Consider the following 27,052-nt stretch of genomic DNA (forward strand, 5'->3'; position numbering starts at 1 on the left):
AGGAAGAGGAAGATAAAGGTAGATAAATTACACAGCGACAGTACTGCAATTTATACTACGTATATATCAATGTTCACTAACTTTTTTCATGATGCGCTGATGTAGTTGAAAAGTAGCTTAACATATTGTACTATTATTCAGAGCTGAGCACTTATATTTGTGTTGTGGGAATTTTTAAGCCCAATTAAATGTGTACTTTATCTGTTGAATAACTATTGTTGTCAACCCAGACGTTTACACCACAATATTGCTTCTCTCTATTGATAATATATTTACAATTGCTTTCATTAATTGCTACTAATGTTTCAAAGTTTCTTGTGTTCAATGCGTGGGATGAAACACTGTACAGGTAGGATGTGTGTATGAATATTTTCCTTGCAACATTTATGTTTCTTGTTGGCCTGATTGGTTTTAAGACAGTACCAGATTTGAATAAAATACAGGGTTGTTCCGATTTTTTAGGTAATCTTTAATATAATGTCGCTGTATAAGTCATTTTTAGCATTCAGTGTTTAGTGTTCCATACGTACCACTTAAATTAACTTGAAAATAATCTTCATATGCAACCATAGACGATGCATATTCCAGTGTGTTCCAATCCCTTAAGTGCCCTGTGTGATAAAGTCCAGTACATAAGGTGGATTGGGAAGGATTTAAGATAGTTTTTATCTCTTGCTTTATTAGTAGTAATTGATTACACATCTGTCCAGCACTCTTGACCTGCTGTGTGCGCTCTAGCTGATCCACTGGGCGACCAGCTGCGCGATCTTCTCTCGGGCTGCCGTCAGCTGTGGGATGTCCAGGAGTGACGGGGAGTACAGGTCCGAGCAGTGAGACTGGTCTGTAAACAGGAAACACACCAGGTCACCTCCAGGACTGAAGTAGGGACATGAAAGCTCGTGTATCACCAGATATTATAATTACTAGTGCAACATTGGGCCTCCACCGAGAATTACCAATGCATTTAGTTGTTGGCTAGGACTTTCCATCTGTCCAGCCCTTGTTCTTAGACACCACTTCCAGTCTGCAAACTTCCCCGATATAATCATAGATCTGCCCCATGTCTTGTCTAGTGGCCAATATGTGGCCTTCTCTGTTGATGATGCTTCACCGCCTCTGCGAGTTCCAATGTGTTACATGTTAAATGTGGTTTGTTCCTTTATCAAACTACATGGTTTTTCAGATCAAGAATAAATTGGAAACGTTAGTCTATCCTGTGTGAGCCTAATCATTTCTGCAAAACTCCTGCAACCTTCATCCATTTGAACATGCTTACCGTAATCAACGTTTGGCCTCCTTCTATAGTTCTTACGCACCACACTTCCCTCCATTACCATGGTGAATTCATGGTTGCCTCAGAGTGTGCAATGTCAGTCGATCCCTCCATTTAGTTCATTTCTACTATAAATTTCTTTTTTACCCGATTTCGCTGCTGTACCTGATCATTATTTGTTGTTGTCTACCAACCTCATCTTCTGAATTCTTCTGTAGCACTACAATGCAAAAAGATGCTGTCTATTCTTGTGTCAACTGTTTACCGTCCTCTTCTCACTTCCGTACAAGACTACGCTTTCCATACAAATAATCATCCATAACTACGTACGAAGGCAAGGGGTAAATTCTCGACGTGGCTTGCAGATGGCGTTTATATCAGTGAAATTTTGTTATTGCAATGTTGATACATGCTGCGCAGTAACGTAAGTGAAGTGTCAGTTTCATCTGAGGAATGACTTTTTTGTTCATTGCTCGTGCTGTGTGTGTAAACTAATACTGTGCCATCTTAACATTCGTGGTTATAGGCGCTACAGTCTGGAGCCACGCGACCGCTACAGTCACAGGTTCGAATCCTGCCTAGGACATAGATGTGTGTGATGTCCTTAGGTTAGTTAGGTTTAAGTAGTTCTAAGTTCTAGGGGACTGATGACCTCAGAAGTTAAGTCCCATAGTGCTCAGAGCCATTTGAACCATTTGATAAAACAAAACAACGCAATACGACGCTTATGTGGCGATTGCCGGAACTACAAACTATTACACTACCAAAGGTGAGACAACTCCGTCAATTAGTTGGCCAGTTATGGGCTTTTAAACAGTGGATACATTTTTTGGACCCCTCTGTAGGTGATTACATGAATACAGTGCTGGAGTGAGATACTAACACTCAATGATGATGGCTGGAGACGATTCGTTGATGTCCTCGAGGACTCCGAGTGCGTGCCACGGGTCGAGGCCGCCGTTCACGAAGGCGACGTTGGTGACGTCGGGGTTGCGACCCCCGTACAGCAAGTTGGCGTTCGTCACCCCTTCCTCCACGCGCTCCGCCGTGTACCTGAAACAGAAACATCATGGAAACGCTGGGACACAGTTGCTCGAAAGGTACCTACACTGCCCCTATTCCCTATCTAGACATGATAGTTGACTCAACCTTCAGTTTCTAGGAGGCACAGTCTATCCCAAATCCTTGAACGGATGTCTTGTGACGTCCACCCAGACCAAACGCAACGAACAATACCGAAAAAAAAAATGACTCCGTGGTCAGCACATCTACCTAGTAAGCGACGGATCTGGATTCGAATCCCAATCCCATAAAAATTTTCGAATTCCACCATTGATTTAAATTTTTATCTACAGGGTGAAAAGTATTTAAACCGACAAACTCTGGGAGGTTGTAGGGGACATCAAAACAAATATTTTTCCCTAATGTAATTTTTTCCTATGAGGAGTATTTAAACCGGAAGAGGAAGATTTCTCTGGTCGCAAATTAATTAAACCAACAAACACTTTTCCATATTTTTATGACCAAGAGACAACACATTATCACAACCCAATTTCAGTTACATTAGATTTTCAAAAATGCCTCCATTGACACGTAAATAAAGGTTACACCGTCGGATCACGTTCTGTCTGACTTGGGCAAAAACCCCAGGAGTATCCTGAATTGTTCCTGCTGCTGCTACTATCCGGGCAACCAGATCCTCTTCTGATGCAACAAGAGTTGCGTAAACAGGGTTGCGCATCTCTCTCCACACAGGAAGTCCAGAGAGGACATGTCTGGGGATCGAGCAGGCCATGGTACAGGACCACCTCTGCAAATCAACGTTTTTGGGAACCGTCGGTCCAGGAATCGACGCACACGACGACCGAAAAGTGTCGGCGCCCCGTCATGTTGGAACCACATGCGCTGTCTTGTAGGAAGCGGGACGTCTTCCAGCAATTCTGGCAATGCTCTGGCGAGAAAATTGTAATAGTGGCTGCCACTTAATGGCCTAGGTAGCAGATACGGCCCAATTAACGGTCCCCAACAACACTGACCCACACATTAACGAAGAACCACACTGATTGAAGGATGCCGCTACACATGCTGCAAGACAGCTTCCTCAAATTGCAGCGTTCTTACCGTGCGACGGCGTCCCTGTCCAGGTAATCCGCTAAATGAATCGGTCTCACGCAGACGTTGGTACACAGCAGCAAAGGTCGTATGATGCTGGATACGGTGATTAGGATATTGTTGTTGATAAACACACTGTGCAGCTCGTCCGTTGTGGTGCGCTGCGTAATACGCACCAACCATATCAGTGTACTCACTCCAGGTGTATCGCTCCATTAGTAAACAGAGACAATGCACTACTACACTGGTGGACAGCAGTTGCCTACAACTGAAGAGCGTAATATGCCCTCTAACAACTGAAGATCGTGATACGGCGTCTAACAACTAGCGAGCGTAATACGGCCTCCACCGGTTTAAACAATCCTCATAGGAAAAAATGACATTAGGGAAAAATATTTGTTTTGATGTCCCCTACAATCTCCCGGAGTTTGTCGGTTTAAGTACTTTTCACCCTGTATACTGCAATATTATGATGAAGGAAAAGGATTGTGGTGTCACCGCCAGTCACCACACTTGCTAGGTGGTAGCCTTTAAATCGGCCGCGGTCCGTTAGTATACGTCGGACCCGCATGTCGCCACTATCAGTGATTGCAGACCGAGCGCCGCCACGCGGCAGGTCTAGTCTAAAGAGACTCCCTAGCACTTGCCCCAGTTATACAGCCGACTTTGCTAGCGATGGTTCACTGTCTACATACGCTCTCATTTGCAGAGACGACAGTTTAGCATAGTCTTCAGCTATGTCTATTGCTACGACCTAACAAGGCGCCATATTCAGTAACTAGAATGAATTCTGAACAGATAATATTGTGAATCATGTACCGTCAAGAGCGACGTTCATCATTAATGGGTTAAAGTTAAGTAAGAAACTAATTACGTCCGCTTTCTGAATTCTCATTCCTTGTCGTGTCACAGACCTCACGTCAGTATAGTTCTTCCCTCCTCACGCCAGCCTTCGTGAGCTAAAACGCGTGCATTTCGGCCTCCTCTAGTAACACGGTGTTGGATCTTCAGCCAACACAACAAGGATAGCAGCAGATTGAGAACTGCGGGCATACTCGACAAACATGTGTATAATCTGGCTGAATCACATGAAAACTGAGTTTTATGTACGTCATGCATAAATCTAATGTAGGGCTACGAAGAAAAATCATAATGGAATCTTCACTGGGAAACTTTTGATTGAAAATGAAAAACTCTGCACAAAATTCGTTTCGTGTGGACTTATACAGTCGCTAAATACAGACTGGATTAAATGTTTAAAAATGAAACAAAATATTTTCGCTCTCCCATTCAAAGCAGGAATCAACAGTTCAATCCTGAATACACGATACGAGTTACTGTATCAATCTTATCATTACCTAGCTTTATAAACAGTATTACAGAAATATCCAAGAAATAATTTAAGAACAAATAGTTGGCGATACTTCACTGCACCCTTTTCTAAAATAAACGTATTTTATCTGTCAAACAATTCTAAACTTTAGAAGCACTATAGCTCTCAGCTGTTACAACGATTAAAAGCTACAAAAACATATTTTGGAAGATTTTTACAAGATTTTCGTATGAAACGTTAGTATAATGTCTAACTACCACACAGCTTAGCTGATGCTAAGGGACTGTCCACAGAGCTAGTCATGCAGTGAAGGCTTTTATGGCCGGTTGTCTTAGCTGTAGGTGAACCTTTCGGGCTGTTCGTTCGTGGCCCATAAAACTTTCGCATTCTTGACGTTTCATCCAGAGCTGCTTTGGACATCTCTGAAGATGCCAAAAGGAGCTTTGGACGTCAAGAACGAAAAAGTTTCACAGGCCGCGACCGAACAACCAGGAAGATTCATCAGCAGCTGTCTACCGTTCTCCTTATTCTCATGTAATGAACACAACGAGCTTTGTTTGGTATTGGTAATCCTTGCAAGCAAATGAATCCTGTGGTGGAGAATTACTGTAATTGTGACATACCCTTAAAGATATTCGGGGTTAAGAGTCGTCAAGCGCATTTTCCCTGGCGTTTCGGCAGATATGCACAATTTCGTTTTCGCAGTTTTTAGCTATAGCCAGCCCAAATAAAAACTGCTATATCTTTCAGGTGGCGCCCAGAGTTGACGGAAAGCGTCGATTGGTTTTCTGTTACAAACAGAAGATTTTTAAAGCGGACTTTTACGTGCCTGTTCGATAGGGTGGTCGCAGATTAGTCTAGTGCGATATTCGTTTTATTGATATGTTTTAACACGGACACTAAAACAGGAAGAATAACCAGTACTGCAGCAGCGGTAGCACCATCTTTGCCGGCGCTGACTGCTACCGCCATGGAGCAGGGCAACTGAGTCGCTGCTAGGGAACTGTCCCTGTTAATACATATCGATAAAACAGATATCGCACTAGACTAATTTTGGCCCGCTCTATGGGTATTAAAATTTCGCTATAAAAACAGTTTTCTTTGCAACAGGAAATGAACGGTCGCTTTCCGTCGACAGTGGGCGTCGCATGAAAGATGTGACGAACAGTGTTTCTTTGGTCTGGCACCAGCTATGCAATGCAAAAACCAAATTGCAAATATCTGTCCACATATTAGAGAAGATTCACCTGAAGAAGATTCACCCTGCATGGTCCAGAAGCTTTGCAGCTATCGGTGAGTAAAATGTTTAATGTAACATTAACTTCGAGAGCTTTACGCTAGAAATACGAAGAATCTTCACCTGAAGATTCTTAGGAGGGACACCCTGCATGGTCCAGAAGCTTTGCAGCTATCGGTGAGTAAAATGTTTAATGTAACATTAACTTCGAGAGCTTTACGCTAGAAATACGAAGAAAACTGCCAGAACATTATGAGCACGAAACTAGACAATAACCAGAGTCTTCCACTGACAGTATACTTACTCTGATTCTTCTCATTTCTGTAAGGTTCTCATTAATTTATAGACTCTGGCAGTGTAAGTCATCATGCATCTTGCCTCATGTTGTAGATACCGCTGCGATGACTTTTCCAGAAGACTGTACTATGAATTCCATTTAAATATCAGCTGTCGTATGGTTTCCACCTGCTTTGGCTGCTGCATCTTCTGTGAGCCAACAATGAGAAACATGTCGAATCTTAGACGAAAGCGGAGGGAATAGAAGGGACGAAGGAAGCAAGGCTGAAGTTCGTCTCGCTGCCATATAGGTTACCAGCGTGTGACTATAACCTCTGATTGCAGAAGGATAAACAAAAAGAGTACCATGGCTAGATGAAAAAATTGTTCAGTATCAGCTGTGGCCTTAGTGCTTTTGTTTCAGCATAAAATTTCGGAGCCTGAATGCGCAACAGAGCTCACACAGAAGCATGATGTTTCTAGTATATTCTCAGTCACTAAGATGTAATAAGTTGGTTGATGTGTGGGTGCTCCATAGTTTATTCGCTGATTGGTGTTTTCCATTGACGAGAAAGAGGTTCATATGTGGCAGAATGAATCATTGCCCAGCGTATTGAAGTATATTTGAGTATTTTACTAGTATCTTCTCACTGTGTTGCTTTAGTCCAGTTATTCACGACCCTTAGAAACAAGTTCCCCTCCCCCCCCCCCACTCATCCCTACCCCATACGCATTTTCTTACGCGCAGACAGCACAATCATAACACCGAACTTCACTAGCAGATGAAAAGCTGGTGGCAAAACGCAGAACGAAGGTCAATGGCTAGCCTTTAACTATATATACGAAGACAGTAACTTGTTCTCGAAAGAACAGTTACTGTTGATGACCGTGCAGCTTTTCCCTGTGCGAATGCGCACAGGTTGCCCAAACTCTTACGGGAAACGCCAAAGCGTGCGCGAGTAATGAGTGGGTGGGCAAATGTCTATAAGGTACAATACATATGTAGAATTGTGGACAGTTGGGAATGTGAGTCTCACGGGAGGCGTGTAAGGGATAAGTCCCTGCAGTCGCGCTATTCAGCTGTGTCCTCGGTGGCTCAGATGGATAGAGCGTCTGCCATGTAAGCAGGAGATCCCGGGTTCGAGTCCCGGTGGGGGCACACATTTTCGGCTGTCCACATCGAGGTATATCAACAACACCTGTCGGCAGCTGAGGTTGTCAGTTAGTCATCATTTATTCCAGGGAAAAGCTGCAGGGTCATCAACAGTAACTGTTCTTTCGAGAACAAGTTACTGTCTTCGTATATATAACTACAGAATTGTGTTTGAAGCAAACTCACGTTTTCTGAGGAACGATGATGACGTGAAGGCCGAAAATGTGTGACCGGTCTTACGATCAACAGAATACTCCGGGGCCATCTGTTTGAGCTCAACACAGGAACGGCAAACGACTAGCTTCCTCTGTCAGCATGGTGATCTGGGTATTGTTGCGAAGTGAGCTGAAATATGCAGTTTATCCTATCCATGAGGCTATACTTTCAAGTAATCGCCAACATTCTTTCAATAAACGATTGAGTTAAGCGCTACTGATTTCATAGCTCTATCCTGAAAATCTTTTATACAAAAGTTGGTCACCAAAGTAGAAAAGGGGCTTAGCATGTGGATCTGACTGTTTGTTCAAGAATGGTCCAGACAGAGGAAGAGTATATCAGAATAAGGCAGTGAGCTCCGTCTGAAATTCAGAGAATACAATGACCTTACAGAGACGCCCTAACACGCCACATGCGTCAACCATCATATCTGTCCCTCGAGTAACGTGCTGTTTCAAAAGGAATGGAAATGCCTCGACGTTTAGGTACAGTGATGTTACTGGGATACTGTCTACTGAGAAGAGAAACAACCAGTCTGTAGCTCTGGTGGCGAGTACTTACTCTGAGCCGTAAAGTATGGCACACATGTCAGTGAAGTAAGGCAGCGTCATCCTGTTGCCGAACGGCTGGTTGGCGGAGTCCGTGGTCTGGTAGTAGCCGAACTCTGTGCACGTCTGCCACAGCCACTGACGCGCTGAAACACAGTGGAAGTCACATTCTCTATCTCCAGAATTGTGTGGAACACCATGCATAAACAAAGGAGTCAACGAAAACTAGACTACAATATGTGAACAAATCAAAAATTAGTTAGGCGCACATGGTGTAGTTGTCATTGAGTGGAATTAAGAATACAAAATATTAGAAATAAAATTGCAAATCATATAATATTCTGATTGGTCATAATTCCACAACGATGTTAACAACTAGAATGATGAAGGATCTACGGTATAAAATTATATGAGGTTGTCACGAAAGTAGAACAGTTAGTTTACCAAACAGAGAAAAAGAAAATGATTCCTCAAACCGCAGATTTTGAGAATTATCTTGTGCTCAAAAACTCTGATACATGTTATAAAAGGAAAACTAACTGCTAACGCAAAACAACATCTGAGAGCATATCATTCGTGATTGGATCAAGAAAACGCAAAGGAATGAGGAAAGCCATATTGGCACTAAAGATAATGTTAAAGAGAATCGAGATTTATATAAATCATCTGCAACGTCTGTTGACCTAGAGTCGCCATGCAAGGAAGTAGACTGAAAGATTCTGTTTCGGGAACTGAACAAAAATGGAAGGGATTGAAATGACTAAGGACAAATCCTCAATTTTAACAGAAACCGATGTAAAAAACAGATAATAATGACGTTTTAAAGAAATAAGCTAAAATAGAAAGTGATATTAAACAAGACTGCTCTCATTTTGCATAGCTGTTACATTCTTTCATAGAAAATGTAATGGAGGCTATAGAACATACACGGAAAGAACAAAATGCACAGTAAAAAGCTTCACAATAGTAATTTGCTAATGGGATTATAATATTTGTAGACTCAGAAAGTAGCATAATTAATAATAAAGATTTTCATGAATTACCTAGGAAACCACAAGCTAAAGATAATTGGAAATAGAAGAAAAGCGCAGTTCATAGAAAAATTAAGGAAGCATTTGCTTGCACTAGGTTAGCATTTAGGGTACAGCGTGGCTATAGGAATAATTTCAACTACATACATTTTTTCGTGAAATTATTAACTACATTTTCCTTCCAGGCATGTAGTAAGGGGCGATCAAGAAGGTTGGAGTCGAAGGCGGTACAGTCCAAAATAGGTATGCCAATCAGGCAAAATCGCCGTGGACACTGAGGCAGTCATGCAATCGACGCACTGACTGAAGATACGCCTTTGGTAAAACGCCATGTCCTGTCGTATGAAGAAGCCCGTAACTACCTGCTGTCCATCCTCGTCCGACAGGACCCTCCAAGAAGTTTAGGGGGCCGAAGGTCCAATAAACGCACGGGAAGAGATGAGGACTGTAGCGCGGATGATCGAATGTTCCCACTTGATTTGGCGTAACTACTGCATTACGACATTTGCGATATGGGAACTTGCGTTATCACGAAGCTGGAGCTCCCCTTGTCACGCCATTCCACATCGGTGGTTTTCGACGGACACGTTGCCGCATACACATTCTTCATTCTCCAATGGATGCCTACCGGTGTTTGTCCTTCGGCAGCCAGGAAAAGAAGAACAGCGCGTTGTTCCTTTTTGGCCGCGTTTGATAATAGCATCGCCATAGTTCACGTTTCCGCAATTACCGCATACACATCGGAAAGACACGAATGTCACATAAATCCCTTGCCTACATGTCGTCGCTTCTATACGTGCAATAGAGTCGCGCTACGTTGCATGCTGCAGCAACGCCCTCAAACGGAAGCTATTTGATTGCCCCTTATACTTCTAGAATAAATCTATTGTATCTGCGAAAGATGGTTACTCCGGAATGTCAAACGTTTATTTTATGCCGTTATTCAATTTATCCTCTCGACTGCCGAAAATGCTTGTGAGGGGGGCCATTCGGTCAGTGATTTGGGCTTTCTAAATAAGGTTATTATGGACATATATAGACCCTTTTCGCATAAGACACGCGCAATGTCCACAGAGAAAGTGCTTGCGAGCGACTTCTCGCACCGACGTACCAGGTGGTGCACTTTTGAGGTTGTACACAGGCTCTATTTCTGGTACTGATATTCTTATTTCGGTCGCCATTAGGTTCAGAAGTTCTCTTTCTTCTCTTCTTTTTACATCAGTAACTCCATCCTTGCCGTTACTGTAGCAGTGCTTTCTGCAGATGTTGTGTGACGAGCGATTGGCACAGCTCTCGAGGTTTCTGTCGAGGAGAAAAAATATCTCGCATGGAGATTTCTGGCGTAACTGTTGAGGTTATCGCGGCTTTTGCAGCATTCTGTATGGGTGTTTCCGTTATTACTCTTGGAGCTTCAGAAGGAGCAAACCGCCAATCCTCAATCGCATCTGGGTTAAGCGGGTAGATCCCCGTACAGGAAAATCTACTTACAGCTAAACGGACTGACGTTTTGATACCTATGCTTCTGTGAAACTGCCGTTGAAATCAAATTTGCCCATTTTGGTGTTGAGATTTCCTTGCTGCTATTTTGTTGCCATTTCGAACTACTGTGTCTTGAAGGTCTTGTAAACACATCTGTCAAAAGGCTGCAGTACAACGGTAGTGTGTGACAGTAAACAGAGCATTTCTATCTCATTATCCTGCCAAAACTCTAATGTTGCAAGTGAAGAATGTGAGCCGGCGGCGGTAGCCGAGCGGTTCTAGGAGCTTCAGTCTGGAACCGCGCGACCGCTACTTTCGGAGGTTCGAATCCTGACTTGGGCATGGATGTGTGTGATGTCCTTAGGCTAGTTAGGTTTAAGTAGTTCTAAGTTCTAGGGGACTGATGACCTCAGATGTTAAGTCCCATAGTGCTCAGAGCCATTTGAACCACAGAGACCCGCGACACCGACCCTAAATCACCTCACGCGACCGTTCGCTTGCTCCAACTCTCGCCAGAGGGCGGTAGCGATCCAAACAGCGCGCCAAACCGAAAGCGCCACCGCAAACACTAGACACGAAGAGAAAGCACTCCGCCTGACGCGCTTTTCGAAGAGCCGGACACAACTACGGCTCAATATCGATGTCTTTTCATTGCTGCTGCTTTAGCTGCCTCCTTCTTCGACCCGTCATCCCATTCCACTCTGCCTCCTTTCCTTTTAAGGGTCCTCGTCATCGGAAGTAGATGGCGAGGTAGGTAATTCCAACAGTATTAGGAAATAGAAAATGTTTTGTAAATGTACTTTACCTCACATTCAATCAGTTTGCCACTAGATATTCTAAAAGCCCCGTTCTCAGTTATTCAAATAAGCCCCAAAACATACTTAAACACTTTCGTGACGAAATTTCCCAGTACGCTAACACAAGGCAGCACCAATCAGTCTCAACTTACTTTACCTCTTTCATTACTCACAAACTGCAGGAAATCCCTAGCGACTACCAAGTCAATTTATAAACTGTACAATTATCTGATGTGAATTACTTACCTTTTACACTTTACAGCAACCTTGACTAAATTTCTGAGGTCAAAAAACTAAATAGTCTTGTCCACTGGACAGACAACACTTCCGAAACAACAATCATTCACACAATGGCGTTTCATTGTTGTTGATGCCACGCCTGATTGTTTGTTCCACTGGTGCGAAGGGAAATTACGGTATCCACAGTATAGCACTGTAAGCTGAAGAGTAAAGGGAGACCACAAAGTAAAGAAGGTAATCGGAGGGAAAAGTATGTAATTTGAAAAGAGAAATGACACATTGATATTTACAGCAAAATAAGGAATGATATAGCAAAGAAAAAACTGGAAAATACACCTGTGTAAAAAAATGTTGTCAGAAACTGTAGTTATACAAATGGTATCAGTGCCAACATAGACAATAAAAATGGAACGAATGGTACTCAAATAAATGATAGTCCATCATCTAACCAATGGAAACTGCCCTGGTCTTTGAAAACATTTGTCAGAAGAATTACATGATAGCAGCTTCATATTACTCCCCAGTCCGCAGTTCAATTTTTCTCAGGTCATTAGAAGTATAGAAAATGAAAGTGAAGTTTTTTTAGCACTGTGAGACACATTTCGTCATGACCAGTTCGTTTATGGTTAAGTAAATCTTACCGTACAATACAGCAGCATCTATGTGGAGCAACTTCTTTCGTTTCCATATTTCTTTCACTTGTATACCAGTTCACTATTCTAGTACTAGTACTCATAAATGAAGGAAATTATAAAATTATAGGCTGAAAGGTACTGGGCACTGGAAAACCATGAATCAAAATCTTTGTTAAATACGATGCTTTTCTTTCATAGCGATTATTAAATTTTAATAGTTAAATTGCACTATCCATATAAACCGATTTCTGTCTATGGCAGCTAACATTACATCAGAACACTATTTTACTTGCTAATATTTTTCTGTGGACATATCAAAATTAATTACTTATTAGATTACTGGCGGAAAGTTACTGTAAACAAAGTAGAAGCTTTGAAAGGAAATATTGATAGAAGCAATAGGTAGAAATAAAGAAGTACTCATTTAGAATAAATACCTATCTACACTGGTGTCCAAAATTAAAGCAACAAACCGCTCTTTCCCGTCCTGCGCCTAATTGACTATATGATCATACAAACTGTCAACGGATGTCCGTATGACTGCGTTCAGCATGAAAGATGGTATACCTGTCAACGGACAACCACGCCAACAATGACGTTAGGACACCTATCAAACGCGTTAGTGTTTGCTAGGTAGTCCCACATCTACAATCGTTGTGTACAGCATCACAGACGGTGCAGTATGGTAAAGAGAAGACGCCTACCAGACTCTCTGCGGTGTAGGACGTTAGGAAGAATGGAAGAAGGACAAAGGGATGTGGCCCGATGGCTTAATGTGAACCTTTCTGTTGTTTCTCGGGTATGGTGCCAATCTGTAAAAACCGAAACTATGTGCCGAAGACTGGGGCAGGACCGACTACGTGTAACATTAAAAAGAGAGGACCGTTATTTGGCTGTAAGGGTACTACGGCGCCACCTTAGTACTGCACGGAAACTGGCATCAGACTTCGCAGCGTCCACTGGACGTTTTGTATCGGGCAAACGCTATACAGAAGGCTCCAGCAGAGTGGCCTTTACTGTCGGCGATCTGCTGTATGTGTACCTCTGATGCATCTTCAGAGAACGGAACGTCTAGAGTGGAGCCGTCAACATGCCACCTGGACGGTCGAACAGTGGACCAATATTCTTTACATAGATGAATCCTGATTCGGTCTAGAGAGTGATTCTAGACGATTTCGCATCTAGAGCGAACGTAGAACACGATTTCGGGACACAAAAATTGGGGAAAGAGACCGATGTAGAGGAGGATCCATAATGGTTTGGGCAGGGATTATGTTGACCACTTGAACACCTCTTTTTGAAATTGTACGGGTGAATCAGCAAGGATTAACTGCTGTCAGGTATCTTGGAGAGATCTTTGGGCCTCATGTGAGACTGTCGCGAGGTGCTGTGGACCCAGACAACCATAACGCTCGATGTCATATGGCACGGAAGTTACTGTACACATGGTGTGGCGTGTTCACTCTTCTGGATTCAGTCCCATAGAGTATATCTGGTATGCACTGGGGAGACGGGTTGCATCACTTCAATCTTCACCAACCACTCTCCAAGCCTTGTGAGCAGCGCTGCAGGAAGAATGGGTTTTAATGCCTCAGCATGAGACTGATAACATCATTCACAGCATGCCCCGACGTTTCCAGACCTATATTGCTGTCAGAGGTGGTCACCCCCTACACGGAGGACAATGACTAATTGTTGGAATGTGTCGGAAAATCTATTAAGTTGGAAAAAAACGAAGAACATTTTTGTCTACCGTTAATCATATTACAGTTGCTTACGTTCTGTATTCTTTACATTGTAATATACTATCACATGTTTACACTGTTTGTGGAAAAAGAAAAGCAACCTCGCAAAATTTATCTTTGTTGCTTTAATTTTGGACCCAAGTGTAATTATGTTCGACTTCTGGGATTAGCATCACTGTGACATTTGCTTGTTCTTTCCGTGTTATGGGAAGACGTATATTCAGAAGTTACGGTATTACGCATTAGGGATGTTAGCGTGGAATGTTCGAAATCTGTGTCTACACTAAATTAAATTGCTAAAGCTTTCATCCTGTTTAGATTGAAGATTTAGAAAATATTTTTGGTGAAACCTCCAGAAGGACCTTGTATTTCAATTTCTTGCTTAGGCTTTGTATTTTGGATTTTGAGTGTGGCCTACAGCCGATCTAAAGTTAATCAAAGGAGGTCGATTAAAGTTTTGAGTGTTTTGAATCCTTGTAATATTGTGTGTTGTAAAATAAAGTTTGTGTGTTGAGTGCAACTGACAGCAACTACTTTTAGCCCCTTTCCACAACCCAATCCTCTCTGTCCTGCTAGCCCAGGCATTTCAATTGTAAACTGTTATATTGTATCTGACAGTGTCCTTTACATAGTGTATTGAGTGAAATTCGTCTAAACCTTGTTTGGTAAGTTTTACTTCTAACGGTCTCTGCAATTAATTGCAGTGTACTACTGTATGTATAATATTGCGTTACCTGTTCTTCTCACTTTCCATGCGTAGTTTGTTATTAAACCGGTCACTCTCGATACACCGTAGGTACGCTACAACATGAGATTAAAGCGTGTCCCCCGACAACCGCGTTATATCGGGCTTCTACTGTACTTATATGAAAGAAGTTGCAAATGTATTTGTTCTGTTTGATGCAGTGTTGCAGATTACAGCACGTATGTGTAACCCTATCTGCTGACAGTAATCTTTACGGCCATTACCACAGAAAAGAACTTAAATCATTACTTTCTCCTCATCGATGGAGCTCACAAACAGCGCGGCAATTCGTTGCTCTTCCAGTTCTGCTATTGCACGTTGCATCGACTAAGAGCCACAATTCGTGTTGCATTAACGATGACAAAAATGCTTGATCATTTATCATCCGTAGTAAGTGTACCCTCGATGGCGATGATTTTATTGACGTGAGCAGAGTCGGTTGTTTAATGCGTTAGACTAGGGTAAAATATAGTTCCGGCGTATTCCGATGAAATAAATTTCGTCATGGTCTTTATAGACAAAGAGTTTTCAACTTTGGACCTCCTGAGTATTGAGTAACTCACTGATAACAAACACGGAAGATGACAGCGCCGTATCAGAACGAAGTATTTAAGATAAATTTCTCAATATGCAAGGCTACGAAGTCGACACACAGATGAACATATAAGCAAATAGTGTGTTTGCTAATTTTTATTTCATTGACGTAAATTTTTTTACAAGAATACATTTTACTTTAGTAATTATCTTTGTAAGTCCCTGCCTTGGTTCAGTGATTGCGTGGCGTTCTCCTACAGCGAGATACGATCAGCTCTCCAGATAGGCCGGTACTTCAGACGACAAGTTCCCTGTGAGATAACGTCAGACACTTCACCTTGCAACTTCATGTCTTAAGGGACTGAGTGACAAACCCGTGTGTCGAAGAAAACTTTTAAAACTTGAGATTTCAATTGTCTGATTTTGAATTTCGTCAGTTTAAGTAAAATTCGCAGCGGGATTAGTTTCTTCCCTCTGTGTTGTGCTATCGCATCACATAACAGAATTTCGCATAATAGTCAACGTCATTGATGATATCTTATGAAAACCGGCGCAATTACGTAACATGGATTATGTAAGTTTTAATGTTGTCCTTCGGTGCTGTGTACCTTGCTTATTCTCAAATATCTATGTACTGATAAAGGACCCGGTTGAATGCCAGCATTTGTGGTCATGTATGGACATGACCGACAGGAGAGAGGTCCATGCCCCTGTAAACGCGGCACCATAAAGAGCAGCCCAAGTGTGCTTGCCTGGTTTGCACTCGGCCGGAAGGTAAGGACCTAGAATCGTACTAGTGCAAGAAACGTTAATCACTGCCAAGAACACATGTAACGTTGGCGCACGGTTCTGAGTCAACAATTATGCTGCAAAACGCTGGTTTAAATCACATACCTCTCAGTAGTGTCTGGCGACCTACCGAAATGTACCAGTATCACGCCGTGGGATAAGTCTTGCCGCAGTCCTAGTCAGTGTTTGTGTAGTCAAAAGAATGTTGATACATAGTCCCACTGACTCCACTATACTTCATTTCTACAGTCATTCACACTGGTTTTTAGAATCCGAGTCTGGAGACGTTCGTCAGACTTCCGGAACATTTCAGGAACACGATCCAGAAGATAGCAATGGCAGATAAGTGTGAGAACTACCACACAATCAGCTTAACAACTGTGCAACCAAATTTTTGACAAGAGTAGTATACAGAAGAAAGGTAAAGAAAGATGAGGATCTTTTAAATGAACATTTTTGGCTTAGGAAAGGTAAAGGCCCCAGAGATGCTGATCTGACATTGAGCTAGATAATGGAAGCAACGATTAAGAATCATGAAGACGCGTACACAGTATTTGTTGGGGTGGAAAAAGATTTCGACAACGTTAAATGGAGGAAGATGTTTGAAATTCTTTGGAGAATAGGGATGGTTGGTGTTTGGGGAAGGAGACCAGACAACGTGGTCATCGGTCTCATCGGATTAGGGAAGAATGGGGAAGGAAGTCGGCCGTGCCCTTTCAGAGGAACCATCCCGGCATTTGCCTGGAGTGATTTAGGGAAATCACGGAAAACCTAAATCAGGATGGCCGGACGCGGGATTGAACCGTCGTCTTCCCGAATGCGAGTCCAGTGTCTAACCTCTGCGTCACCTCGCTCGGTAAGTTTATGGAGAGGCAAGTATCATACTCTATGTACAAGAACCAAGGAACAATAAGAGTGGAAGGCTAAGAACGGAGCGCTCGGATTAGAAAGGATATGTGACAGGGACGTTGCCTTTCTCGCTTACTGTTCAATCTGTACATCGAACAAGCAATGACGAAATAAAATAAAGGTTCAAGAGTGGGACTAAACTTCAAGGTGAAACCTTATCAATCTTAAGATTCGATGATGACATTCTTCTACTTAGTGAAAGCGAGAAAGAATTGCAAAGCCTGTGTAAATGCGTTCCCCACTCAATTCCACAAGATATGATGTAGCAAAATAAAGTATCTGACGTAACCCCACAGTGAGCTTGTCATCTGAAACGCTGGCCTGTCTCAATAAGTAATCATATCCAGCTGTAGAAGTATACTACGCAACCACGGAAGCAACGCAGGTACTTCAAAAATAATTCGGAAACTAGAACGTCCAATGCGTACAGAATTTAGTTTGAGACCGCAGAAAGATGAAAGTAACGACGAGTAGGAGCAGATCAGTGTTTAACGTCTCGTCGACAACGTGGTCATTAGAAACCGAGCAGAAGCTCGGATTAGGGAAGGAAATCGGCAGTGCCCTTTCAAAGGAACCATTCCAGCATTTGCCCGAAGCGATTTAGGGAAATTACGGAAAACCTAAATCAGGACGGCCGGACGAGGATTTGAACTGTCATCCTGCCGAAAGCGAGTCCAGTGTGTTAACCACTGCGCCACCTCGCTCCGTAAACTAGGAGTAGCAAAAATAAAATTAGCAATAAACTTAATACCAAAATAGAAGACCACAAAGTGGACGAAGTGGAGGAATTCTGCTACTTTGAAAATTACGCACGATGGACGAAGAACAGAGGGCGTAAAAAGCAGTCTAGGACGGACAAAGAAGGCAACTACCCGCAAAAAGACGTCCACTAACACCAAACATTGGCCTTAATTTGAGGAAGAAATTTCCGAGGATCTACCGTTAGAGCACAGTAATGTATGGCAGTGATTCATGGAGTATGGGAAAACCGGAAAAGAATTTAACCGAAGTGTTTGAGATATACTTCTACAGAAAGTAGTTGAAAATTAGGTGCATGATAAGGTACGAGGAGTTTCTCCGTGGAATCGGCAAAGAAATGAACATATGGAAAACACTGACAAGAAGAAGGGAAGGGATCATAGCACATGTTTCAAGACATCAATGAAGAACCTACGTCGTACTTGAGAGACCGTAGAGGAAAAGCTTTAGGGGAAGTGATCCATGCAAGTGCGCTTATTGATAGTTACTACTCTCTCCTATAGGTGCTCTGCGATTTCTGTGACTTCCCTGGCCGGCTTAAGAGAGGGCATGGTCGGGGGAGGCAATTTAAGCGGCCCCGCCGGCGAGGAAAAGTAAGTTGCCGACTGCAGTAACTATGGTCAGTTTTCCTCGTGGCTGCTGGCTGGTCACAACACCGGGAGTTGGCTTGCCCGGTATTTGTGTGTGAGGCCGAGTTGTATGGAATTGTCTCTCAGAAAGGCAGGCAGCCTGGACTTTTGAATATTGGTCGACTTCTGTAACGAACGTGGACAGACTGTTCGTAAGAAAAGCTTACATGGTGACCAATGTGTGAACTTGAAACCCACTGTGTGTGTGCTAACGGGGCTGATTGGTAATTTTCGGTATACCAGACATTTGTAGTTGCCGTCATCGCAGTAACAGCTGATTCACCTTCAGTATCAAGTGGGTAAGTTGATAAAACAAAACAATGATACTAGAGTTCGGCTAGCCTGATAGTAGTATTTTTTGTGTCTCAAGTTAATAAGACTTACGTGTACTAACTGGGTATATATACTTCCCCGAATTTGCCTTTTTAATTCTATGGAATTGAATGGTCTATAGCTTAAGCAGCTTAAGCCTATCGCTAATTGTGTGTTTTATCTGTTTTAGACTGGTCACTGTTGTCTGGTCTGTAATTACCGTTTGAGGGTTTAGCCGTTGGGGCATTTCAACCACATTTAAACTGATGTTACTGGAGTGGATAAGGCCGTGAAAGGCTGTTGGCTGGGTGTGAGGTAGTTCACCGTCAACTGGAGTTGTCGGCAATATAACTGAAAGTAGGGTATTTAACATTCAGTTCGCTGAAACTTTGAATTTCACGAGACTTGATACTTGGGGTTTTTTCTTACGAATATACCGGTTCCCAGAACTCGTGAAGATAGACGTTGACTGTGGATATTGAATCATAGACACAGTCCCTTTGGCGGTTCAGAGATACCACTAAACCCGCCCAAAGATGTTAACAATCATGCATGAGCAGCGCCTATTAGGCGGGGAGAATCCGACAGCCGATCAGTTCCAGTCATTCCACCAGGAAGGAGATACACGGCTTGAGTTGTCTGTAGTTCAACCACGCCTAGACAGTCAATACCGAGGTTCTATCGCGTCCGCATTGTTATTTTGTGCCAGGAAGGGCTCTCAATAGGGGAAGTGTCCAGGCGCTTTGGTCCGGAACCGCGCTGCTGCTACGGTCGCAGGTTCGAATCCTGCCTCGGGCATGGATGTGTGTGATGTACTTAGGTTAGTTAGGTTTAAGTAGTTCTAAGTCTATGGGACTGTTGACCTCAGATGTTAAGACCCATAGTGCTCATAGCCATTTGAACCATTTGAAGTGTCCAGGCGTCTCGGAGTGAACCAAAGCGATGTTGTTCGGACATGGAGGAGATACAGAGAGACAGGAACTGTCGAAAACATGACTCGCTCAGGCCGCCCAAGGGCAACTACTGCAGTGGATGACTGCTACCTACGGATTAGGCTCGGAGGAACCCAGACAGCAACGCCACCATGTTTAATAATGCTTTTCGTACAGCCACAGGACGTCATGTTACGACTCAAACTGCGCCCAATAAGCTGCATGATGCGCAACTTCACTCCCGACGTCCATGACGAGGTCCATCTTTGCAACCACGACACCATGCAGCTATGTACAGATGGGCCCAACAAGATGCCGAATGGACTGCTCAGAATTGGCATCACGTTCTCTTCACCGATGAATGTCGCATATGCCTTCAAAGAAACAATCGTCGGAGACGTGTTTGGAGGGAACCCAGTCAGGCTGAAGGCCTTAGATACACCGTCCAGCGAGTGCAGCAAGGTGGAGGATCCCTTATTGTTTTGGGTGGCATTATGCGGGGCAGACGTACGCCGCTGGTGGGCGTGGAAGGCGCCGTAACGGCTGTACGAAACGTCAATGCCAACCTCCAACCGATTGTGCACCCATATCGACTGCATATTGGTGTGGCATTCGTCTTCATGGACGACAATTCGCGCCCTCATCGTACACACCTTGTGAATGACTTTTTTCATTAGGGTAACGACATCACTCGACTAGAGTGGCCAGCATGTTCTCGAGACATGAACCCAATCGAACATACTTGAGATAACCTGAAAATGCTATTTATGGACGACGTGACCCACAAACCACTCTGAGCGATCTACGCCGAATCACCATTGAGAAGTGGAACAATCTGGACCAACAGTGCCTTGATGAACTTGTGGATAGTATGCCACGACGAATTCAGGCATGCATCAATGCAAGAGGACGTGCTGCTGGGTATTAGAGGTACCGGTGTGTACAGCAATCTGGACGACCACTACTGAAGGTATCTCTGTATGGTGGTACAGCATGCAATGTAGGGTGTTCATGAGCAATAAAAAGGGCGGAAAAAATGACTATGTTGATCTCTATTCCAAATTTCTGCACAGGTCCCGTAACTCTCGGAACCAAGGTGATATAAAACTTTTTTTAATGTGTGTATCTTTGTTGGTACTGTGAAATAACGAGTGAAGTATAGATCGTGCGTGGTTGCCTTTATGCCCACGAAACAGTGTTTCCTTCTACGGTGTTATCACAACTGTAGACATCCACCCTGATCTCACCTGTCATACCAATCTACATTTACCACTACTTCTACCTGACTACTCTGCAATTCACACTTAAGTGTCTGCCGGAGGGTTCATCGAACCACCTCCACATAATTTTTCTACCGATCCACTCGGACAGCGCGTGGAAAAAACGAACACTTAAATCTTTCCGTGCGATTATGTCTGTTATTTTATGACGATGATCATTTCTACCTGTGTAGATGGGCATCAACAAAACATTTTCGCATTCGGAGGATAAAGTTTTTGATTGAAATTTCTGTCCTCCGTTGCTCCATGTACAGATTATAAAGCTTCGGCATCACATATTGTTGTTACGGGCATTTGCATAACTGGTGAGCGATTTTGAAATTCCTGTTCACACTGCAATTCTCTGCTCCCGAATCTCCCTTCGTGTTGTTTTGGTGCTGATAGGGGCCGGGAGAGCGACACTCAGTTCTGCAATGACCTTTGCAGCTGTCGTCCTCTTATTTTTCGTCAGAATTCTCTTAAATAACCGTCTGACACGACACTCAACACCCACTTCCGTTCGCGTTGTTATTTAGCGGATGACGTTTTTCCGCTTTCTCTGTATGCTACATTAATCTTTGATACGTTGCCAATCGGTGAAATGAAATGATGATGAAGACAGCACAACACCCAGTCCCTGAGCGGAGAAAATCCCCGACCCATCCAGGAATCGAACCCGGTCCCGTAGTACGGCAATCCGTCACGCTGACCACGTAGCTATTGGGGCGGACATAGGTTTAATAAGTTTTAGTTGTAAAATACTGACATGAATTATTTACAGAATGGAATAACTGTTATAAGCCTACATCGGAAAGGTTATTTATGCTACGAATTATCTTAGAAGACATGTTAAAAAAGTCAAATCTATGTTTATGGTATTGCTAGATTCAGAGGAAGTTTTTAACGATGTTGACTGGAATACGCTCTTCTAAATTCTGAAGGTAGCAGGGATGATATACAGGAAGCGAAAGGCTATTGAAAACTTGAACAAAAACCAGAATGCAGTTATAAGTGAAAGGGAAGCAATACCTGAGAAGCGAGTGGAACAGCTATTCAGTCTGTGCATTGAGCAAATTAGGAAGTAATTAAAGATTGTTGTTTACCGATGACGTTGTAATCCTATCAGAAACGGAGAAAGGACTAGGAGGAGCAATTTACCGGTATGGGCAACGTCTTGCAAAGAAGTTACAAGAGGAGCATCTCAAAAATGAATGGAGGGTAACAGAATGTGGTCGAATTAACTCAGGCGGTGCTGAGGGAATCAGACTATGAAACGAGACGCCGGCCGGAGTTGCCGTGCGGTTCTAGGCGCTACAGTCTGGAACCGAGCGACCGCTACGGTCGCAGGTTCGAATCCTGCCTCTGGCATGGATGTGTGTGATGTCCTTAGGTTAGTTAGGTTTAATTAGTTATAAGTTCTAGGCGACTGATGACCGCGGAAGTTAAGTCCCATAGTGCTCAGAGCCATTTGAATCATTTGAAACGAGACATTATAAACAGTAGCTGTGTTTTATCATTTTGGGGGCAAAATAATTGATTTAAAGAGGATGTAAAATGCTGACTGGCATTACCAACAAATGGAAGTTTGGAAAAGAGAAATTTGTTTGCGCCAAACATAAATTTAAATACTTTGAAGTCTTTTCTGAAGGTGTTTGTTTGTAAGTAGTAATGTACGGAGGTGAAACATGCACGATTAACATTTCAGGAAAAAAGAGAATACAACCTTTGAAATGTAGTGCTACAATAGGATGCTGAAGATTAGATGGATAGATCGGATTGATAATGAGCAAGTATTAAATCGTATTCGGAAAGAAATGAATTTATGGCACAATCAAATTGAAAGAAAGGATCGATTGGTAGGATACCTCCTGAGGCAGCAGGGAATCGTCAGTTTGGTGAGTTAGGGAAGTGTGGGCGTAAAAACTGTAGAGGGAGTCTCGAATGGAGTAAGGGGGTTCAAATGGATGTAGCATGCAGGAGATGTGTGAAGATGAAGAACCCTGCACGGAACAGACTTGCAGTAGAGAGCTGCATCAAACTGAAGACTACAGCAACAGCATGTATTACGTATGAATGTATTTAGTATCCCCGCCGGCGGACATCGCTGTAGAGGCAGATGAACTGAACTGGCTGTCGCGGCGAAGTATTGCGGACAGCTGCCGTGAATGGTACACACGACGCATGCTATGGGCAGATCTGCTGACGTAAGCGTGGGCTGTAATGAGTCGGGCGGGGAAGTTCTAACGCTGAGTTGAACCACCGTGGACCTCGGTTTGCGCCTCGTCCAGTGTGCCGTTGATGTGTGCTCAGTCGTCAGCCAAACACCGTGTGTTGTGTTTATGCTCGTAGACCTTGTCAGACCCCTTCACCGAAAACTATTGCTTGCGAGAGAAATTTTGTGTATACTTGTGCAGAGAAACATATAATTAATATTTTGACTGGGGGCCAAAGAGTTCATACACCAGTATTTATGCTGACTGTATAAATAAACGAGCGAGAGGCCTTCAATTTTTTCGAGGGCTGCTAGGAGATGACTGGCTGTTTGCTTTTGTCTTTTACCATCCTGATCTTGTAATACAGGCATCGTTCACTCTAACTCTGAATAATTTCTTATGTAGTGAACTATATTGCAGTCAAAATGTGATTCGATACTTCGTCACAACACTAGTCCACATATTTATGTTAATAGTCACTGTACCGCTAGTTCCGTTTTGCAACTTTTTGTGGGAGAGACGCAACCTTTCAAGCGTAACACTGATCCGCCATTGGCACGACTTTGTTAATAACTTTCAATATCTTTTTTCTCTTTACAACCTGAACCTGCATTCAGTCGAAGAAGAAAGCAGAGAATTTTAACTAATTGCAATTTATGTCACAAGAGTTTGAGCACTTTTGCATTCACAATGGTATCCAGCATCTGGCTAACGCCTCGTCCTACCCGTCTTCTAACTTCAGTGTGGAACACTTTGTGCGTACATTCAAGACAGAAATGAAGAACATGTCTGCTTATTCCCGTGATGATGCGTTGTCGAGGGTAGTGACGACATACTGGGCAATGTTAGTCAACAGATTCAGTCCAGAAGAGCATTAGCATGGGCGACAGCCCCAGGACTTCTGGATCTTTGCACCCTGATTCGCATGCACTGGACCACCAACGCCTGCCCTGTTTTCCCTCTGAGACTGCCATTTTGGCCCAGTCTCTGGCTGGTAGCAAGGGCGGCTGCTCGATGTCGTGGCGGCTCGCAAGAGTCAGCAGTCGTTTGTGGTGGATGCTGACCTGTCTTGCAAACCAGTTGCACCTATACCCTGCTGGGTTATCACTGCCGTCGCCCTCCAGTCAGCCGGTCGACAGGGCTGGTCGAAAAGTTGTTCAAGGTGCAGACTCCCACTTGCAACAGTGTGCTTCCCCATTGCCGTCCCTTTCGCACCATGGTCTGACCTCCCTCCACCTGCAGCGTCAGGTCCCAGCGAAGCTTGCTTCTATGCCTCCCAATATGGGGCCTATGGACTCTGACTCGCCCTCCTTCTGCTCTGCCTTATCCTCCTCCTCCACTTCCTGCCTCACATCTCTGGTTGATATGTCCTCGCCTCCAGCATTTCTGGTGAACCAGACAATGCCTTTGGCTCAGTACCCTTCCTCCTCTCTGGCGGAGCCATTGGCATTGGCCATATCTCCTTTTGCGGTAGGTCCCCTGCGCAGGACCCTTGGTTTCTCTCTAGTCCTGCACTGGAGGCTGTGACCCAAACGTGACCATCTTCTGACCTTTTCAGGGGGAAGAGATTTACGTTGTATGCTGTATTCTTGGTTTTCAGCTGCTTTAGCTTGACAGTGAGGAAGATCTGCAGATGATAGGCACTTGGTGCAGGGAGTGGCAATTGACCCTTAACATAGACGAATGTAATGTATTGCGAATACATAGAAAGAAGGATCCTTTATTGTATGATTATATGACAGCAGAACAAACACTGGTAGCAGTTACTTCTGTAAGATATCTGGGAGTATGCGTGCGGAACGAAGTGGAATGATCACATAAAATTAATTGTTGGTAAGGGGGGTGGCAGGTTGAGATTCATTGGGAGAGTCCTTAGAAAATGTAGTCCATCAGCAAAAGAGGTGGCTTACAAAACAAAAAAATGGCTCTGAACACTATGGGACTTAACTTCTGAGGTCATCAGTCCCCTAGAACTTAGAACTAATTAAACCTAACTAACCTAAGGACATCACTCACATCCATGCCCGAGGCAGGATTCGAACCTGCGACCGTAGAGGTCGCGTGGTTCCAGACTGTAGCGCCTAGAATCTCTGGGCCACTCCGGCCGGCGGCTTACAAAACACTCGTTCGACCTATACTTGAGTATTTACTCATCAGTGTGGGATCCGTACCAGGTCGGGTTGACAGAGGAGATAGAGAAGATCCAAAGAAGAGCGACGCGTTTCGTCACCGGGTTATTTCGTAAGCGTGATAGCGTTACGGAGATGTTTAGCAAACTCAAGTGGCAGACTCTGCAAGAGAGGCGCTCTGCATCGCGGTGTAGCTTGCTGTCCACGTTTCGAGAAGGTGCGTTTCTGGATGAGATATCGAACATATTGCTTCCCCCTACTTATACCTCCCGAGGAGATCACTAATGCAAAATTAGAGAGATTCGAGCGCGCACGGAGGCTTTCCGGCAGTCGTTCTTCCCGCGAACCATACGCGAGTGGAACAGGAAAGGGAGATAATGACAGTGGCACGTAAAGTGCCCTCCGGCACACAATGTTGGGTGGCTTGCGGAGTATAAATGTAGATGTAGGTGTAGATGTAGAAGAAGAAAAAATAACATTCACTAAAGTAATTTTCTGAAACTAATGCGAGTTGGGAAGTTAACGTTTGTTTTAGTGATAATGTATCACTTGATAAAGTGGCAGTTTTGATTTATTCTATGTTTTTCATTTAAGTTAGCAATTAGTCATCAAAAGCAACATTTACATTTGTTAGTTTAATTATATTTAGTTCATAAATATACAGTTTCTGGGTTTGCCTAAGGAGTTACTTTCCTTGTTCCAAACACATAGGACGTTTGTATGTCATCTATTTTGTAAGGACAAATGTAAATTTACAACTTCCATCAGCTTTAAATAATTAACTATTTCACAATAGTGTTTGGCTGTTTAAGTGTACTTTTTCATGTAGTGCTACTTCCTACCTTGCAAGCCGCACGGGGTAGCCGCGCGGTCTAAGGCATCTTGTCTCGGACCGTGAGGCTCCCCCCGTCGGAGGTTCGAGTCCTCCCTCGGGCATGGGTGTGTGAGTCATCCTTAGCGTAAGTTATTTTAAGTTAGATTAAGTAGTATGTAAGCTTAGGGACCGATGACCTCACCAGTTTGGTCCCATAAGACCTTACCACAAATTTCCAATTTTCCTACACTGCAGCTGTCTCTGTGCTATTTTTACCATTGCAAAAAAATGGTTCAAATGGCTCTGAGCACTATGGGACTCAATTGCTGAGGTCATAAGTCCCCTAGAACTTAGAACTACTTAAACCTAACTAACCTAAGGACAACACACACATCCATGCCCGAGGCAGGATTCGAACCAGCGACCGTAGCGGTCACGCGGTTCCAGACTGTAGCGCCAGAACCGCTCGGCCACCAGCGGCCGGCTTACCATTGCAGTAGCCATGAAATCAGTTGCAGCTACATAGCCTTTATGGCCACCACACCATGCTCTGCCTTCAAATAGCAACTTGCTGGTGGAAAACCATATAATATAACTCTTCGGTCTATCTTCTGCGCTCTTTGTTGAGGCTAAATACAACGAATGTAAGTGTCGTTTGATATGGTATGGCAGCTCTGACGCACTACTTCGCCGGGAACTCAGCACACCTTTCTGCTGACTTACTCCACCGTCTACGCTGAAGCTATCGTGGACCGCTCTTGCCACCTCACAGGTGAAACAGGTTTGAAAGGCAGAATCTAGTGTTTTGGCCTCCATCTCCCTGTACTATCTTTCGTTTCGGTGTCATCATAATCAATGAGCCATTAGTCAGACGGAATACTTTGCTCTATTGACTGATTTTACGTAGCACAAACTCAGCACTCAACACGTAAGGCGACGCTTTCACATTAATT

General features: G+C 43.6%; 1 protein-coding gene across 1 annotated transcript in view; it reads right to left on the reverse strand.

Moving 5' to 3' along the window:
* Nucleotides 1-520: 520 nt before the first annotated feature.
* LOC126481215 (putative serine protease K12H4.7) overlaps nt 521-27,052 on the reverse strand; it is a 68,202-nt gene continuing 41,670 nt past the window's right edge. Inside the window, exons 6-8 of the mRNA XM_050104819.1 lie at nt 8,162-8,294; nt 2,157-2,326; nt 521-841 (exon numbers count right to left, since the gene is read on the reverse strand). Of these exons, the coding sequence (XP_049960776.1) occupies nt 735-841; nt 2,157-2,326; nt 8,162-8,294 (410 nt within the window). The 3' untranslated portion in view covers nt 521-734. The remainder of the gene's footprint in view (nt 842-2,156; nt 2,327-8,161; nt 8,295-27,052) is intronic.

Source organism: Schistocerca serialis, chromosome 5 (genome assembly GCF_023864345.2).
Source record: "Schistocerca serialis cubense isolate TAMUIC-IGC-003099 chromosome 5, iqSchSeri2.2, whole genome shotgun sequence".
NCBI classification, from domain to species: domain Eukaryota; kingdom Metazoa; phylum Arthropoda; class Insecta; order Orthoptera; family Acrididae; genus Schistocerca; species Schistocerca serialis.